Source organism: Hemicordylus capensis, chromosome 2 (assembly GCF_027244095.1).
Source record: "Hemicordylus capensis ecotype Gifberg chromosome 2, rHemCap1.1.pri, whole genome shotgun sequence".
NCBI classification, from domain to species: domain Eukaryota; kingdom Metazoa; phylum Chordata; class Lepidosauria; order Squamata; family Cordylidae; genus Hemicordylus; species Hemicordylus capensis.
The window spans coordinates 90,323,441-90,343,331 of record NC_069658.1 but is presented as its reverse complement, the minus strand read 5'-3'; the positions used below and the strand labels follow the sequence as shown (position 1 = coordinate 90,343,331).

The 19,891-nt window shown below is 40.0% G+C and overlaps 1 protein-coding gene and 1 long non-coding RNA gene across 5 annotated transcripts in view; both read right to left on the bottom strand.

Moving 5' to 3' along the window:
- SHC3 (SHC adaptor protein 3) overlaps positions 1-19,444 on the bottom strand; it is a 74,274-nt gene extending 54,830 nt beyond the window's left edge. Inside the window, exon 1 of one of the 3 annotated variants that reach the window (XM_053299504.1) lies at positions 17,131-19,444. In XM_053299504.1, the coding sequence (XP_053155479.1) occupies positions 17,131-17,652 (522 nt within the window). In that variant the 5' untranslated portion in view covers positions 17,653-19,444. The remainder of the gene's footprint in view (positions 1-17,130) is intronic. The other 2 variants (XM_053299503.1, XM_053299502.1) reach the window with 2 other exon arrangements.
- Positions 1,834-6,146, bottom strand: LOC128346324 (uncharacterized). 2 transcript variants are annotated; one of them, XR_008316900.1, is made up of 2 exons: positions 5,932-6,146; positions 1,834-2,093 (listed from the first exon to the last, which is right to left on the bottom strand). It is a non-coding gene; the product is annotated as an uncharacterized LOC128346324 (long non-coding RNA). The 2 variants fall into 2 exon arrangements; XR_008316901.1 differs by lacking the exon at positions 5,932-6,146 and adding an exon at positions 4,575-5,352.
- Positions 19,445-19,891: the final 447 nt, after the last annotated feature.

Genomic DNA, 19,891 nt, shown 5'->3' with positions numbered 1-19,891 from the left:
CCAGCTGATGCGTAGGAAAGGGCCATGAAGGACCATCTCCCTGAAACTTGGAGATAGTCCTGTGTGGATGGGAGAGAGCTATGGGTATAAGGAGATTCAGACACCTAGGTGCTTGAACCCCTGACAAGTTCTGCAGAACCAAGTGGGGTCCTTATATTAAGTGGGTTATGTGTGGTGTATGTATTGGATTATGACAACATGTGCCTATCGTTTGAGTGGACTGGATTGTGCCTGACCCATGTGTGGGCATCATCAAGATGCCACCCCAGGAATGATGTTCTTGGTGTTGATATGGATGCTGTGGGAGTGAACAGTGGGATTGTTCCATTCTGTTTTATTATTATGTTAGGAGCTGACTTAGAGGCAAGCTTAGAGGCTTGTGGTAGCAAGCATGAACTATCCCCTTTGAAAAGCAGGGTCTGCTTTGGTTTGTATTTGGATGGGAGACTACATGCAAGTGCTGTAAGATATTCCCCTTAGGACAGGCCTGATCAACTTAGGCCCCCCAGTTGTTTTTGGACTACAACTCCCATAACCCCCAGGCACAGTAGCCAATAGCAATAGCAATAGCAGCAATAGCATTTACATTTATATACCGCTTTATAGCCAGAGCTCTCTAAGCGGTTTACAATGATTTAGCATATTGCCCCCAACATTCTGGGTACTCATTTTACCGACCTCGGAAGGATGGAAGGCTGAGTCAACCTTGAGCCCCTGGTCAGGATCGAACTTGTAACCTTCTGGTTACAGGGCGGCAGTTTTACCACTGCACCACCAGGGGATTATGGTCCCTGATAATATAATCCCTGATTATAGTCAGGGATTATGGGAGATGTAGGCCAACATCTGAAGGAGCGGAGGGCTGAGGTTGAGCAGGCCTGCCTTAGGGGATGGAGCCACCACTCAGTGGAAGAGTGTCTGCATGAGGCCCTAGGGTCATTCCCTGGCATCTCCTGCCTCTAACCTTGAAGAGCCGCTGTCAGTCAGTGAAGACAAAACTGAGCTGGATGGACCAATGTTCTGACTCAGTAGAAGGCAGCTTCCTAGTTTTTGTATTTGGTAGCTAGTGTGTGTGTTTGTTTATCCTCAACGTTTGTGCTGGGCAAGTAGAGAATTCCAGGAAGTTGCATGATGTTACACTGGCATGACAGGACCACAGAACTAGCCAGTCCAATGGGTTAAAGAGCTATTATCCCAGAATAACTGGTCCTGTAAAAATGCTCTTTACTGTTTTCACCTTGTTGCTTAACAAGGACATGAAGTGAGAATACTAGTAGTAAAATGGACTGAGGGGACAAATACTAATCTTTAATGGTTTCCTTTAATGCTTCCCATAAATTACTTTTTAAAAAATCAATCCTCACAACGTATGGACTTTGCTTGCTTGCCTCCCCAATGCATTAGAGTTTTGCTTTGGCATTTTGCAGAGCCTGCAATCAGCCCTTTATCCATGTTGTTCTTTTAAACAATATAGCTTTTAACTAATTAGGTCATTGCTTAGATCATTGCTCAAGTTAGCATGGTTTGTTGGCACAAACACTGTAGGACCCACAAGACACTGCATCAAATCCCCACTCAGTCATGGTTTTGCTGGGCAGCCTCTTGGACAGGTTGGCCAACCTTAGAGGATTACAACATGAACAAACAAAAGAAAGAGTGCAAAGACAAAACAAAACCATGCATAGTAAGAATGGCCATGTAAAGGATTTGCAAATCTTACTGGGAAAGAGAGAGGTTCTAAAAGACCTTCATTTGATTATCACGGAAGTAGTAAGCAAGAGGTTCATTAAACATTGCAACACAAAAGGTTAAAAAAACCAACAACTTAAAATCTGTGCTTAAATTTTTTACCTTGCCTATCACAAAAGAATACAAAAAAGTTTCAAAAGCAACACTGGGAAGTATTGGTTTACAGGCTGTGCATATATATTCCTAAGGGATCAAGATATATTTTAGAATGTCACTGTGCGGCTGTGAGTCAGTATGTTTTATTTTAGGCTCTCCTTTAAATAGCTCAAAACTGCAATTAATTTCCTGATCGATCATAAGATGTCTGGGGCTGCAACACTGAGCTCTATATTTCAAATGGTTCTCTGTAAGTAAAACAAAACAGAGGCTGGTTAGATAAAACATATGCATATACACACATAAACATGCACACGCTTGCATACATGAACCATACAAACACATATCATGCATACGGGATGAGCACCTTTTTTTAATTCTGTAATTATATATGGTAAACTATTCTGGCAAAACTGTAAAATCCTTGATTCATTTGTCAAACACACACATTTCCCGAACAGCACCATGCAGATTAATTCTAGCTGTTGGCGTTATAATCAAAGACTGCTCTTCCATTAACCCTAGCACGCACCAGACTGCTGCACCAAATGAAGCTTTACATTTCTGGTGTCTTGCTGGTTGGCTACAGCAAGTTTGCCAAAAAGCCTACAAGGGAGAAAAGAATATAGCTGTGGACAGACTGGTCTATATGCGATTTGGACCAGGAATACCTAGCTTGCTCTCCTGGCTACCTGGATTCTGTCTCTCTTACCATGCCTGCATTTACCTTCTCCTGACCCCACATGCATTTCATTTAAACTGGATCCCTCTGTTTGGTTGACTGGCCTTATTTTAATTAATTGTCTGATCTCTGACCTTGCTCACTTGTTTGTCTGGTCTAGTCTAGTTTAGTTATCAGCAGATTGTATTTTCTGCTTCAAACACCAACCTTTAAAGTAAAGTGTGCCATTGAGTCGGTGTTGACTCCTGACAACCATAGAGCCCTTGGTTGTCTTTGGTAGAATACAGAAGGGGTTTACCATTGCCATCTCCTGTGCAGTATGAGATGATGCCTTTCAGCATCTTCCTATATCGCTGCTGCCTGATATAGGTGTTTCCCATAGTCTGGGAAACATACCAGCGAGGATTCGAACTGGCAACATCTGGCTTGCTAGTCAAGTCACTTCCCTGCTGTGCCATTAGGTACCCTTAATTAAATCTGTCCAGTTTTTAATCTTACTACTATCATGCCTATGTATAGTTCTGACATATTCCTTTTAAAACATGCCAAGACTTCTTTAAAGTAATACACCGTTTATATTTAAAATAAAAACACTTCCACTGATAGTCTCAAACTCTGCTACAATGTGATTTTAATGTTACAGTATTTGGAGTTTTTTGGAAAGGCATACAACCAAGAACAAACTAAGATTTTCTTTCTTTCTTTCAAAATCAGATTACTACTCATTTCATGAGAACTAATTATCTATCATGGCAAGGACCTGAGAATGAAAATACTGTAATATATGAACCAGTTTAATTCAGCAATATCAGTACTGTAATTTTTTTAATAACCATAATCATAATAGCAAACATAACATGCATAGCACCATTAATGACTATTGCTGGTTATCTTATGTTTCTTTTTAGATTGTGAGCCCTTTGGGGAGAGGGATCCATGTTATTTATTTATTATTTCTCTGTGTAAACCGCTTTGGAAACTTTTGTTGTAAAGCAGTATATAAATATTTGTTAATAAGCCAAATCCTTCTATGAAGCATAAAAGGTAGTTGGCACCTCTTTTGTCAAATACCCCATCAAATGAAATAGACTACAGTGGTCCCTCAACTTACGAAGTTAATCCGTTCCGAACGCACTTTCGTAGGTCAAAATTTTCGTAAGTCAAAAAGCGCACCACGGAGGTCTGGAAACATTCGTAAGTCGAGGAAACCGCATCTAAAAATTCATAAGTCGAGGAAGCCGCATCTAAACCGGCAACGACTTCCGGTCATTTTTGTCGTTCGTAAGTTGAAAACTTCGGCTGTCGAGTAGTTCGTAAGTCGAGGGACCACTGTACTAGGATCAGGCATGATACTAGGGGGCTGTTCTCACAAAGTCAGCCAAGACAGGGCTAAGGCAATCAAGCCCAGGCTTGACTGCCTGTGAGAACTGCAGGAAGCCATGCAGCTCTCAGTGGCAGACCTGGCTATGAAGCCCAGCTGTTAAACAAAGTTAAGGGAGCAAGCATTCCATTAACCATGGTTTAACTGACCATGTGTCAGTGCTCACTGCTTCAGCCGGCACTGATACACTGAGGGGTGGATACCCACAATGCATTGTGCACTCATGTGATGCATTCTGGGATTTCTGGGGACCAAAACAATGTGTTCTGGCCCCCACAACTCTGCACTGCCTGGGGCAGCAGTGGATCGTCTGGTTGCACGATCCACAAACCCAGCAATCAGGACCCTGTTGTCTGTGGTGGAGGTAAATTTCTGTAGCCTTCCTGCCCATGCACCCTCCCGCCCAGGTCCCTGACCATGAGAAATGGCCCTAGATATTTTGAAGCTTAACATAAGATTAATTTGAGGAACCACACATCTCTCAGGAGCACCCTGCACATACAAGTTAGACGTTGCTAGACTCAATCACAGTGTTCCTCCTCCTCCTCCTCTTAGTCTTACAAACCTTTTCTCAGCTAAAGAGAGCTACAGGCATAAGGGCAGCATAAAGATTGTTCTGGGTAATAAACAGGATGAAGCACATAGCTGCTACCTCTATCAACCTACCCGCTAGCCTGAGGCTTTTAGCCCCAACCAGTTATGAGAACACGATGGTCCAAAAGGTTCTTTATTTTTACTGTAGGTCCATATGACCCTCAGTTAGAGCTGAAGCTAAATTTCTTCAAAATGAAATGTAGACTTTCAGGATTCCTCCAAGGAGAAACTGAAATCTGAAGATGAATTTCAGAATTTCTTTCAAGAAGAACTTTAAATCTGTAGAGGATTTTATGACACCCTCCCAAAAAGAAACATTGGAAACTTATCAGATTATTTATCCACACCCATGCTCTCAGCTGCAAGACCGTTTTTTTGTATTTTTCTGCTGCTAGATCCCAACAGAGCATGACAGTGCTCTGTTCACAAAAGAATTAGGTGAAAAGAGCATACATTTTGCTCATAACTGTTGAGGAAAAGGGCATTCAATTAAGGGAGGAGATGCATCTAGTTCTTGCTTTTTAAAATAGTAATAGTAATCAATGAAATAAAGCTCTTGCTTTGGCAATAATGCCAGTTCCTATTACAGGTCTGTATCTTGGGTGCATAAGAGATAGCAATATGCAGAACAGCAGCTACCCCAGAATTTTCATTGCAGCAATTCCCAGAGCTGAACAAGCCGTGCTTTTAGTCTCCTGTGTATGGAAAGTTATGCTACATTTTGCAGTGGAATCAAAGATCTGAATCTTTCTAGGATTTTGAAGAAAATGGCCCATGTGTCTGTCTGGACACAGACACCAAAGTTTTACTAGAGCAAACTAATGATGAAAACTTAAATAAAAGCTGTGAGAGCTTGGCCTCAGCTGGCCCTCTGCCCAAACATCCGCTGCCACCAGTATAAGATGTTTTAGGGTGGTTTTTTTTTTTTTTAAATCAACTGGTTCCACTCCCAGTCACTGAAACCTCTGTCTCAAAACACACACACACACACACACTTCAATAGTGTGGTAAATTAAGCAGGCAAGCAGGTGTGAGGTGGGTACAAAACAGAGACACCCGTAAAATAGTGGAGGAAAACAAGAACAGGTTTACTGTAATAAAATCTTCAAAAATTCAAAAAACCAGTACAAGAACAAATGAAAAAATTCAGTAAGGCAAGAGTACAATTTAAAAGTATAAAACAAGCAAGCTTGCTAGCCTTCTCATCTAAGGCCTAGCAGGATCCAGTAGGCCCAGTAACCTCACTGCCACTTCCCCCAGCAGCTCCAGCCCGCCCCAACTCTGCTAGTCTTCCAGCTCACACAGCACTCTGCTCCTCAGCAGCTTCCCCTTTCACTGTTTGACCCTGTCCTTCTATCCCATTCCCCAGATATACATAAACCAGTCAGGGAGATTCCTCCCTTCGGCAGCCAGAACCTTCTAGCTCTACCTGGAGACATCCAAACAGAACACTTCGTAATCGTCCCTCCAAAACTCTACAGCACACAACTTGCTACCTCAGGCTTGGCTGTCAATCAGAAGTTGCAACTCTTTCACCCCTGCAGAGCTTATAAGGGACACAGAAGAACTTAAAGAAAACAATCCACAAAACATAAAGGGAAGGAGTCCCTTTATTGCTTCACAAAAGCAATGCACATTTTTTTAGTTATTATAGGTTGAAAAAAGAGAACAGCATCTAAATTTATGTTCCAGATCTAGGCGCAGAAGTATCACACAGCCTCCACAAAGGAGCCCATAAAACAACTAAATATTGAAGCTATTCATACACATAGGCAAAACCAAGCTGAGGAAGCCAAGCCCAGTTTTGCCTGTTCGTGTGTACCGCCAGGATCGAGCCCCGTCCCAGCGGCGGCATAGTGGCAAACCTGCCTCCATAGCCACTTTTTAAAATGCTGTTAGCAGAGTGAGCACTCTCCTAATTCCATTTCTGTGATCATCTGCCAGCCGTGGTTGCTTGCAGCCATGCCTGGAAGGCTGCGGGGATCCTGGCCAGCTTCGAGGAGGGGAGGGAGGATCCCCATAATGCACCACACACTCGTGCATTATGGGAGTTCGAGGGCAGGGCGACACATCCTGGCACCACGACTCCCCAAGCTACTGGCAGCAGCTGATAATCGTCTGGGCAGGCAATCCGTCTGCCAAAGAAGAAGCCCACTGGTCCTCTGCGAGGAGGCAAGCTTTTTAAGGCTTCCTCCCCACTAGCCCTCTTGCCCTTTCATACTGCTCGTGAGAAAGGGCTCGCTGTTGTTATATCCAAAGCCCGCTTGTAAACCAATGTTTTGCATACAATACTAGTAAATTATATGGCCTCTATTTAATGCACCATTCCTGTCCTTTTAATACACTTACAATTATGTATATGTCACGAATACTGTTAATACACATGTACAGCATCTCATTAACATAGTTATGTCAATTTTCAAAGAATAGCTGTCATTATCAGAGATAATTATAATCATGGATATTCAGCTGTGCTTCAAAGTTAGGTTGGATGCTAACATTCAACAATTACCTTTTAAAATCAGATATTTTAATATGCATCTCAATTCACTCTTTTATTTTCATTTCCTTCAGTATATCTCTCCAGAATGTAATCATTTTCCAACAAGGTGTCAGACTTTTTAAAGCCTCCATTCTTAGCAGTGTACATTCCAACTCTGTGAACATATATGAAGCCGACTACTACAGAGTCCGAACACTGGCCCATCTAGCTCATTCTTGTCTACCCTTACTGGTTTCACACAGCAATATTTTTCAGTCTACCTGGTGATACCAGAGATTGATTCTGGGAACGTCTGTTCAAAAAAATGTGCTGTGTTACTGAGCCACAACTCCTCCCCAAGTCTATGTAGAGTTACCTCTTTAATGTATTTTATCTGTTGAATGAGTGATTGCTTTTTTATTCCAATTTTTCTTGAATTAAAATCAGAGTGAACTACATGCATGTAAGGACTATTAAAATCATTAAAATGTATGTGTGCCTAGCTGCATGTAGGTTCACAGCTGAAATGTTTTAAAATATCTCTTGCTTTCATATTTGTAGGAGGGAATCTTGACTAATACAAAAGAAAAGGAGAACAAAAGCAGAGTCAACAACAAATAACCCTCAACCTTTTGGTGATAGGTCCTTGATAAGCTATACAAGCTACGCAAAAAAATATTTTAATTTCAAAGAAAGGTGTGTGTGTATTCTAATTGAAAACAGATATCTCAATGCAGGTCTGATTGTGGGTTACTAGTCACCCATAATAACTGGTGGTCCTTGATGAGGATGTGAACCCTCCCATTTTTTTTTTAGTAAAAATATTAATATATCTCTATGTGTTTACAAACACATTAGATCTGACATTATAACTCTAATAAACTGATACAGTGATAGCAATACAATATCTGTGCCTTAAAGAACTTTAAAATAGGGATATAAACCTGATAATAAATAATTAGGTGTACAGAACCTATTACATTTCTCCCAGGTAACCATCCATTTTTGGTGTTTTTCTTTTACTTGAAGAAAAGCTGTCAGTTCTGTCATTACTGCATAGTCTCACAGTTTTCCCATCTATTTTTGAATAATGGAGATAACAGAGTTTCCAAGATTTTGCACAGAGAATTCAAGCTGCTGAACCCATATATGCAGTTAACTCAAAATATTTTCCATAACAATAATACTGTTAGTAAAAATAAAAATATCACTTCAGTCTTTTCATTATTTTGATTTCCCTCCAATGTCTTTTTGCATAACAGTCTACTCAAGTTTGACATTTCCAACATAAAGTGCTCTAACTATTCTTAATTATGCAGCCATGGCAGTGCTTGTTTACTTAAGGTGAGGTGTAAAAATTACATTCCCCCATTAGAAACCCTGAACAATATTCTAAACCATCCATCCAATCTATCTGAAAAGAAGTATAGAGGAACTAAAATGGCAAGCACCACCATTACATCTCTCCCAATTCCATGCTGATGATCTGCTGAGAAAGAACTGAATAGCAGCTGTTTGAAAAGTGCCCCCTAAAAACTGCTTTTATTTGTTGGAGACCTATATTTGATCAAGCGTTACCTACCTTTTCTGTTTTTATTGTCCTTTTAGATATAGACAAAAATTCAGATCCGTGAGCAGCAGCTAAACTAAATTACTCATGTGTAGTCCTATAAAGTAACTCCAAGTAGTAACACTGAGTAACTTAGTCTGGATGCTACTCGATGTTTCAGAAAAGAAAAGAAAATCATTTCTCAAATTATTAGTCCCCATTCTAAACAGGATAATCAACTGAGGGTGCATGTCCCAGCACATATCAATGGCCTATTTAATTCTTCTCAGTAGCAATCTTTTCTCTCAGTAAAGATGGCAGCCAACTATCTTAGCTGTGTGAGCCAACTGAGCCACCACAGCAAGCAATCTGTGTGGTTACCTGGCCCTCATTCAGAGCAGAGATTGCTGGCTTGTGAGCCACTTTTGTTTCTACAGTAGCTGCCTAACAGTACACTTATCTCCATGTGATTTGCATCGTAGGACTTGGATAGTAAGTCCTACTATTAATAAGAGGGGAAGTAATGGAGAGATCCCTAAAAAAACCAGGGGGAATAATGGGAAACCGTTTTAAAAATTGGAGTGGGGGGATAATGGAACAATCCTTGTAAAAGAATAGACAGAGGAAGAATAATGGAAATTTTATATTTAAAGGGTGGGGGGTAATGGAAATATCCCTGTTCAAAATGAGAGGGAATAGTGGAAAGACCTTTTTTTCAATTGGGGAAAGGAATAATGGAACGGCACACATGCACAGACACGCTATGCTCATATAACTCTGACATTATCCACAGAGTCCCACATTAGATGGAATATTTTAGTATGTTTTTAAAGAAGAATTCCAAGGGACTTCTGGAGGGCACTTCCGGCTGGAATGGTGGCACTCCTTTGAGTTCCGTGAGCCTTCCACTCACATCCAATGAAATCCAGCCCTTTAATTCCCTCCCTGAGCACTGGAGAACTGCCGAAGGGAAGCTTGCCGCCCCAGCTCAACATCCATGCAATAATAATTCACTACAGGAGAGAGAACAGTACAACACCTCCTCCCACACCTCCAGTCAACAACTTAACCAGAACAGGAGGGTAGAGAGGAGAAGGGGAGCGGCAACCTGGGGACAAGGAACAGGCGGACCAAAATCCCTAAGGAAGGGGGCAAAGGAGACCCCAAGATGCCTATGATGGACAACAAAGTAGAGGACAGGGAAGATATAAAAGCTCTCTTTCTGCTCCTTAAAGAAATAGCAAGTGTTATAAAAAAAGCCTCAACCAAGGACAAGATGTCATTAAGGCCGAGACGGGGGAGCTCCTTGTGACAGTGGAGCACCTCAATTTCAGAGTGCATGAAGCAGAGGGGTACATTTCAAATACTGATGACAGGTCCAATACCACAGAGGCCTCCTTCCAACAAACTAATCGTGAATTAGCTATCCTCAGAGACAAGTTAACAGATTTGGAGGGCCATAACCATTGGAATAATCTTTGCTTAGTGGGTAGCTTAGTGCTACTTTCCACTTCTCTACTGCACTATCCCCTACACACCTTACTCACCACTGCAACTACACCAATAAATGCCAGAACTGCTATCCCGGCATACAAAAGAGTTATACAGGTGCTCCTTCTTGATGTCTACCAACTGTTTTTTAACATATTTCTATTGAGTTCTAAAAGTCCAACATGGGATGGTCATATTTACCTCCCACTGAAGTTCTTCAACTGAGCTGCCCAAACAATACCTGATCTCTGGTGCCAGATGGAAGGACTCAAGGCTACTTGCATTAATGAACCAATCTGGGGAAGGGTGAGTGAGCAAAAGAGGCCTGAGGGGTTTAAAATGCCAAGCACTAAGACGATAGATCTTCAGGCATCAATTTATATTTTTACGATTTCCACCTGGCAGGGCATATGAATTTTGTTACCTAGAATGTTAAGGGGTTAGGAATGCCACCAAAAAGGACCCAAATTCTCAGATATTTAAAGAGACAAAAAGTAGACGTGGCCTTTTTACAAGGAACACACATGTCAAAAGAAGATATTCACAGACTCAAAGGGAGCTGGGTTGGCCATATAATAGGGGCTAGGTCCTCTTCCAAATCAAGAGGGGTGGCAATTTTAGTACATAAGAGCATCACATTTAACCCCCTTAATGTAGAAGCAGATCCCCTAAGAAGATACATTACAGTGGAAGCCCAGATTGGACCAAAAATCTTCCTATTAGCAAATGTATATGCCTCCAATGAGGACTGGCCTTCCTTCTTTGCAGCACTACACTCTAAGTTTCTTACAAGGAAGAACAATAATCTAATCTATGGGGGAGACTTTAATGAGGTCCTGAACCCTCTAGTTGATAGAAGCATGGGACAATCCACATTATCAACATCTTGGGTTCTTTTAAATGGTATAATGAAGGACATTGGCCTCCACAATGCATGGAGACTGTTACATCCCACAGACAGGAATTACACTTTCTTATCAAAAACCCATTAAAAAAAGCTCAAGGATTGACCTTTGGCTCCTGTCCCCAATTTTGGGGGAAATGTAATTGCATGTGAAATTGGCCTACTTATTTTCTGGGATCATGCACCAGTAGTATTAAAAATACTATTGACAGATACTGGAAACGAGAAGCAGAAACAATGGAGACTAAATACATCCCTGTTAAAGGACCCCAAATTTATTACAATGATTGGGACTGAAATTCAAGAGTTCTTGCAGTCTAATAGAACCCCAGGAATTAGCTGTGCACTCTGTTGGGATACTCTCAAGGCGTACATACGAGGAGAAACTCAAAGTGGCTTGGCTTGAGTATAATGCCAACCCATCCCCTCGTACCTATGCTAGCCTCCTGAAGCTACAGTATGAAGTAAATTTGATAAATGCCAAGCAGGCTGACTTTCATCTAGCTTGCTCTAGTCAAACATACTGGGTATCAAGAGAAAAAGCAGGCAAGCTTTTGGCCTATATGATCAAAGACAATCACTCCCACATAACAGGCATCAAGGACAGTACAGAGCAATTACATAAGACAACAAGGCTATTAATTTGGAGTTTGAAAAGTTTTATTCAGCACTATATAGCCATGTCCTGTCCTATGACAGTGAAGGGATCCAGCAATTCCTGGATAAAATCCAGAAGCTGACCCTTACCAAATCACAATCTACACTCCTTGCTACGCCTATCTCCATAGCTGAAATCCAAGAAACAATTTTAAAAATCAAACCAGGAAAGGCCCCAGGTGAGGATGGTTACCCATCTGACTGGTACAAAACATTCTCTGACAAACGAGCCCCACTGTTGGCAGAGGTAGCTACGTAAACTATAAATACGCATGAGTTGCCACATACAATACCAAAGCTACAAAGGGATCCACACCAATGTGAAAACTATAGAACAATATTGTTACTTAATGTTGATGTCAAAATTTTTGCTACAATTTTGGCAACCCATCTTAATAGCTGTGTACATAAAATTATACACCCAGGACAAGTTGGCTTTATACTTAGGTGACAGGGGGCAGACAACATACGTTTGGTGCACAATCTTGTTAAATATTACATCCTGGAGGAACAGACAAGCCCTCCTGCTATCCCTTGACACAGAGAAGGCCTTTGACAAGGTATAAAGGGACTTTCTCCAAGACCCCTGAGAAATTCAGCTTCCCAACTAATTGTCTAAACTGGGTATGTACTATATATAATGCCTACAGCAAGGGTCAGAGTGAGGGAGATGATGAAGAAAAAAGGGAGGGATGGAGCTAGAGGGCCCTCAGGAGCTGGGGGCCCATGTTCTTTGAACCCTTTTGCTCAATTATAGCTACGCCCCTGGGTGGGGGAATGGGGAAAGATGTATGTAAAATACAAAATGTCAAAACACATTAAACAAAACAAACAAACAATTCCAAGACTCCTCCTCCTTCTTTGTAGACTAAGACAGTCCCGCAAGAAAGAGATTGTAACTGTTAAGTGGGAGTCTGTGGTTTAAAGGAGCATAATGCACTCTGTGTATATACTTTCTGTGAATGTACTCTGAGTGTGCCCACTGCTGACACCTTTTGCAGTGTAGTATTTTGTCTGCTTATTTCTGTGTTGAACATATATCAGTAAATTGTAGCTTCTTTATAGCTTCCCCAATAGGGTCTAATGAAGAGAAATTCACTCTGTGTATGTTGGAAGGAAGGAAGACATGTAAATTAAGCATGACACGAGTTTATTAAAAACAAACTTAGCAACCTAATACCAATGTACTATAGCAGGTGGTGTTTGCAAGAAGCACTATCTTGTAGAGATGCATCAGGCAGAAATTTATCAGGTGCATCTCTAGCACAGTAGAAGTAACTGTGGAAAACTGCATCAAACAAATTATTCAGCTTGGATGCATGTTTTTCTAGCCCAGTGTCAAATTGAAAGACCAAGGCAAAGTGTGAATATATGCAGGTTAATCTGAAAATCCAGCATCATCCACAAGACTATACAAAACCTTTACTGTTTACATGGTGCAGAAATTAACATGACCTCCTTAACTTGTAATTTCCACATTTTTAAGAGCACAAGTGAAAATTGCAAGGGAAGTCCCCTGCTTACAAATGGGTTGTGTTCCAAAAGTTCATTTGTAAGTCAGATATTCAGAACTCTGTTAGAACACATATAGTTCCCAAAAGCAACAATCCGTTTGTATGTGCAGATTGGTGTTTGTAAATTGGAGACTTCCTTAATGTAATATGTTATGGAAAATTGCTTGTAGATATGGATATTTGTAACTCGGGAAGTGTCCTTTACTCCTGTGAACTAAAGGATTTTAGATATTTTAATTGTATTTATAATTACTGGAGTAGTATATCTACTCAACACTATAGCAATTTCCCTTGAAGTTCATATTTAAAGAACTGTGTTCCTTATTTCAGAAATTCTCCTAGATGCCCACAGGGGAACTTGTAAATTAAATTAAGAGTTCCCCTATGAACATTCTCCTCCAATCCCCACTGAGCCTTGTGCCTTCTTCGAACCAGAAAGAGGAAAAACTGCTTCCTCTAGCACAGGGCTGGGGACATGGTGACATTCCACAAGTGGATTTGTCTTCCTCTCTACAGGCATTTTTATCTGTATATTGCACATAGGAATTAGTATTCCATATTTTTCAAGCCGTTCTGCTTGCCTGATAGCCATTTTCCAGTATTTTCCTTTTCTGTCCATCTCACTTTAGAATTGTGGGAAACCTAAAGCCAAAGTATCTATTGCAAAATCAAGTTATTTTTAAAATGTCCACTTCCTTCCTGTTTTCAGCACTGATTCTTGTTAGTTAACACAAGAAAGCTAAATCTGTAGAAACCATTCAGAATTTTCCTGGAAAACTGGGATGGGTGGGGTCGAGAACACGGGTGAGGAGGAAGCCGCTTACTAGCCCTCTTCAGATGCCTGTTCTCCTACTGAATATCGCTTGCCAGCAGTCTAGTGAACAGAGATGGAGGCACCATCTTTTTTGTTGAAAAAAGGGGAGCTGAGAAGCCTCAAGTGGGTTTATTGCAGGTGTGCTGTGTTCCTTGTCCCCACTTAGAGGTTAAAATGAGGGCTTTGGACCTAAGTAGTTCAAAGCAAACTTTAAAAAGAAAAAAAAAGAAAAAAGAATGGAGGATTCTACAGAAAACCTTACTGGAGTATACATATGATTTGTGAGTACCAATACAAGCAGCAAAAAAGAAAATAATCGTGATATGAAAACCCATCCTGATTTCTGGTCGGTAACAATGGAGGGGAAATGGGATTGAATTTTTAAAGCAATCTTATAAATCTTGAAGTGATCATGCTTTTCACATAATTCATGTGTACAACATTTGAAGAAAACTGGCGTAATGTAGATTTTATGAACCACAGAATGTGAAAAACCTGAATGAAAAAGGAACGGGAAAGAACCCCTTTTTTCTTCTCACCTTAAGTACAGAGGCATGAATGTGCCTCTATAATTTTGGCAACATAAAGGTAGACAACTAAAAAAATCAGTCAAGATTGTAATGGGTTGCAAGCCCTATTCCCTTTGTGTTTTTTAACCCTCAACCACACTCACACAATACAGTATGTTCAGCATCACAACTTCACACATGTTCAAACATGACAATTTCTAAGAATTTTCCACAATAGTGCCACTGGTCTATGGAACTGTAGCCCATGACTCCCAATACAAGGGATAATAACAAGGAAATATGTTTGTTTAACCAGCTACAAGTGTTACACCACCTTTCTATCACACTTGCAAATACATCTTTCTATGAAAACAAAAACAAAATGGCAGCACTGTATTTTAGCCTTTCCTTCCACTATATCTTATTTTGCAAGAGAAATATAGTTAGACTATATTCCAAACACCAATCATTACATCTGTATCACTGCTATGTGTCAAGGTTTTTTTGTTTTTTTAAGCCAAAAATTACTCCATGTATCTTTTAGAGTATGGTCGAATTTGTAGTGTGCAGTGATTGTATCCCTTAAGCATGGTAGATCACGGAAAAATCATGGAAGCATATGTGACTGGAAATGAATCCGTTACTAAATTCTCACCCTTTCTACCATTGATGCAAGTTTACCTTGTGGGAAGGATTTCTATATTTGTGCTGGGGAAGGGACCACCACCAAAGCTGTGTTTATTGTTTTATTACAGGTAAAATTAGCTTTGATACTTAATAATGAATGTAACTAATAATATAATGAATAATCAGCACAGCATGGCAGTCTAAGCACAATACAAGATACCCCCTTCCAGTATTCAACACTGAAATGATATGTCTAATCCCTTCAGTGTTCGTGGTGCATGTATTGATTTTCATTTTGAATGGACATAAGCCCTAAAATACAGTATAAAAAGGTTTCTTTTAAAAATGTGAGAACTACACCTTGACACTCAATGTGTATGAATTCGCCGCATACTGGACTGATGAAAATTCAGAACTACTAATGAACACAATCTATGGCCTAAAAATCATGGCTTTTCTTAAGTGTTTGTAATTAGCAGGCTAACGATACAAAGATTTCTGTCCACGCACTTGGTGTCACATGTGTTAGCCAGTATGTTGTGACTGAAATAGGTTGGCATTGCAGGGCTTACATTTGAGCTGCCTTTTTATACATCTCTAGAATGTATGGAATTTTTAGTCCCTTTTAAAACATAGCTGCATCCATAAAGTGACTTGACTTAAATTTTAACATGTGTGCCTAGAACCTGCAATAACTTTAGTTAATGAAAATACATGCCACAGTAATAAGAGTGTATATACTAGCAATGATAGCTCAAACATAAAACATTGGCCAACTTTCTGGAGTCAGATAAATTTGGGAAGGGGAAATTCTTGATCAGAATATTAATATACAAGATAATGGAGAGAACAGCTACTCTGAGTTTCAACATAAGTACTTCTTTAGTTGTCAAGTAGCATATGGTATGTTCCAAGAGGCAGTGGAAATGATTTTATTTCACTTTACACACCACAGTCAGTTTGCCGATAGGGGAAAAAACCACCTTAGCCCTTATTAAATATGATTCTTAATTAAACCACTTGTTGTAATTTACCATCATAAAACAGTCACTATATCTGCCAAGAGTACACTTTTAAGCCAGATAGATAAGAAAATATTTCATATTAAATGATAACCAATGGGACTGTAACCAAGACTGAAGGTTTGCACACTGTCGTACAACCTGGGTATGCTGTAACTTTCCCCTTTAAAATCATTAAGCTTATTTTGAATAAATTAAAATAAAAGCTCACTTTTCTTTAGCACGTTACGATACAGTAAACTAAATGCTGCTACAAATCAGTTCCATCAGGGGTCTAAGCATCTATTATCTATGGTGTAATTTTTCAGCCAGGTAGCTATAAAACTGGAATCTCTCGTTGCTACAGAAGTCGCCACAGACCTTTATGTTTCACCTGTTCAGAATCTACTTTAAGAACAGTGAAATGTTCTTCACACATATTGGGCTAGAGAAACACACACACACACACACAGCAATAAACTGAGTGCTGAAAAGAAATATGGTTAAAGTGGCTAAAAGGCTGTTATGTAAAACAAGACTGCATTTTGCCTGCACCACTTGGAGAAAGAATATACATGTTTGCAAAACAAGAAAAATACTGCAAGCTTTGGTTTTTTCCCCACCAGCAAAGACACACACTTCAATACTTGAAACTAGATATTTGAGAGCAGATATCTGAAACTAGAAATGTGGCAAAGGATAAATACAGGTTTGTCACACAGAAAGGTATTACCCTTACTTTGTCTATTATAGGTTGCACCAGATACACTAGCAATCTATACATACAATGTGTGTGCACTGTTTCAAGTAGGAGGAAAATGTGCAACCCTTTTCTTTTAGACATATTCCTTTTCCACTGCTTTAAATCATGTTAACTGCCAAGAAGTCAACATGCATTGTTCCTTAATTAATACAAATTAATGTGGATTTCGGACGTCTTTCTCCACTTAACATTCCTCTCAAGACTCCCAGAAATGCAATGTACAAATAGTGATCATTGTAGCCTATCTTGCCTGCTGCTGAAACAAGCAAAGATTTTTCATTGATTAAAAAAGGAGAATGGAAAGAAAGCAGACCAACCTTCACAATGTACGTCACTCCAGGTCCAAGTATCTTCTCATTTGAATGCAGCCACCCTTGGGAGATCTTATTGGCAATGCTGCTACCTTGATTCCACTCTTCACCTCCGAGGTGCATTTCCTCTGACCATGCTTTTTTCCCTGTGCTCATCTTGCTCTTGTCCTGCTGAGAAGACGGTGTGGCAGAGACAAGATTACATCTGTTGTCTGAAGCCTCCGCTGTCGAGCTACTCTGCAACTTGGAAACAGCAAGCTCCTTCACTGCAGAGGAGAGGTTTTTGATACCCAAAAGGCTGCCTGTGTGGGAGAGTTTCAAGTGGGACACTTTGTGCATGAGAGTGCAAAAGCTGGTGGGTCCATCTTGGTCCTTATGGAGAACCTCAGGCGAGACCAGGTATGGCGATGGCTCTGAAGTTGTACCAACTGATGAGACCTTGCTGTTCATGGACAAATTATGAAGAAGATCATCAACTGATGTCACCGAATCATTCCTGAAGCGGTTATACTTGGTACGTTGAAGCATGCCCTTCTATCTGGAAACTTGCATATGATCTGGCAAACCAGGAAACTCCTTTGCTAACATAGCAGGCCACTAAGAATCCAAAAAAATGGACGATAAAAATCTGGCCATGGAGGGAAAATTTTCTGAAAAAATAAATAAAATCAAAGGAATTTTGCTTGTGGTTTCCACGGTCAGGCTAGGTGAAGCGATAGTTTTTTGTGCAAGAGAAAAATCCCAGTCCTGCTCAGAGCTGCCAAGTCTCTCACAGCAAAAGCATGACTCACACAAATGAGAAGGACCCTTTTCAACAAAAGGCTCAGTGAACGCTGCAAATCACTTCCTGTAGGGGGGGAAAATCCACCCACTTACAGCACACTACCACCAATCAATTCTCAAATTTCCTTTTCCAATCTTCCACAGATATTGTATTCTTCTCTTGCCTTCCTACCCCTTTTTTGCAGTCATAGGTGAGTGCCTGCGATAGCTCTAAATAACTACATTAACTCCCCCCCTCTGAACTCCTATTTGATTAAAACTATTCTTTTATATCCCTATGACTATAAAATATACCATGGTGAGGCAAGATACTGTTAACATTTAAGTGAATGACATTCGGGCAAACCCCCAGCATACAAATACCTGAAAAGGCTTTCAGACAACCAAGTTGCACAGCAGCATTACAAATTCAGTGGAGGGTGAGAAAGCTATCTGGTGATGAATCCAGAGCTTTTCTTTCAGGAAAGCAAAACAGCCATTTAAACAGTGCTTATTCTTGCAAAGCTATTTCTCCTCATAATCAGCACATTGCAGTTTTTCTTTCAAAACCGTGACGCGCCTTGCACGTCTCTTTTTGCCAGTGCCAAGGCTGCTTTTTTTAAATGCTGCATTACATGAAGTACTTATGACTGAAGAAAAATACTTTACCAGCATATGGGCAAGATGAAAAGATGAAGCACTTCTGAAACACAGACCCTTTAACTCCTACTATTGTCCACAGCAAAAGAGATCTAATCTCAGCTGCAATAATTTTAAATCTGACAGTTTAAGAGTACATATGGCAATGTGCTGGAGCCTCACTTTAAAGCATGAAAATAAACCCACTAATAAATACTTTTATTCATTATCAACATAAATATACTGTACCTAAAATCCCTGATTTGAAAAGGCAGCAACTGACAAACACTTTTCTTTAATTAAAAGAAAACACAATTCTGTTACAAGCATGCAGAATTTAAGCTTAGCCTGGAAATCCAATCTAAACTATACACTAAATGACTTAAGTCTACCGATATTGCAAATTAAGAATTTGAGTAATTATACTGTGAGAAAACAGATTCAGAACAATGGTACTGCAACTTTTTAAGAAAGAAATAAAACAGCAACATACGAGTCAATAAATTACCCAAAGAGTATCCCACACTTCTCTCCCCAGCTAAAAGCTACAGTACAGAAAATGCAATCACACAAAGCATCTTTCAATGCAGGTATTTAATGAGAAGAATTGATGACACACAAAATGAAGGCAGCACCTCTGATCCCAGCAGTGATGAATGGAAAAGTCCTATTCATTGTAAAAGCGAGTTTCTAGTGATCTGCAGAATAGTCTTTCATCACACTGCAAACCTGCTACAGCATCCACACTGCATTCATTTTTCCCCCTTCCTCCTGCTACCCTAGCAACAACAACTATACATAGTATAAATCATTTCTGGTCTTGTGTTCAGTAACAAGCTGAAATCTCTGTCATTCAGAAATGATTCCTTCATTAGAAGTAGATTTTTAAAAACCTGAAAAATGTGAATGGAATTCTGTATATGTGAATGAAAGAGCTGGCTAGCATACCAGCATTTCTGTGAATGAAGCAGGGCCTTGCAGCCTCTGCCAGGCAATCCCTTGGATGCTAACTCTCTCAGCCAATAAGAAGCAGCCTGGATGACTCATTCAACAAAGGCTTGCTAAATAGTGGAAGATTCCATATCACACACAGGTTGGATTTTAAAAATAAATCTATATATGCAACGACCAAAAAATAAATACAAAATCTTCAAATCAACAATCTATCTTTTTTTTCCCCAGAGAAGAGTTTTTTTTTAAAAATTGTTTAGAGACTTTGCTGTTTGGATAATGATGCATTTAATACATACACCTTAAAATGTTCATTTAGGTAGTTGACACATACTAAAGATAGGAACATGATCATACATACCTTGATGCCTATGAATTCATATAATCAGGTACATTGGGCACAATCCAGACCTTG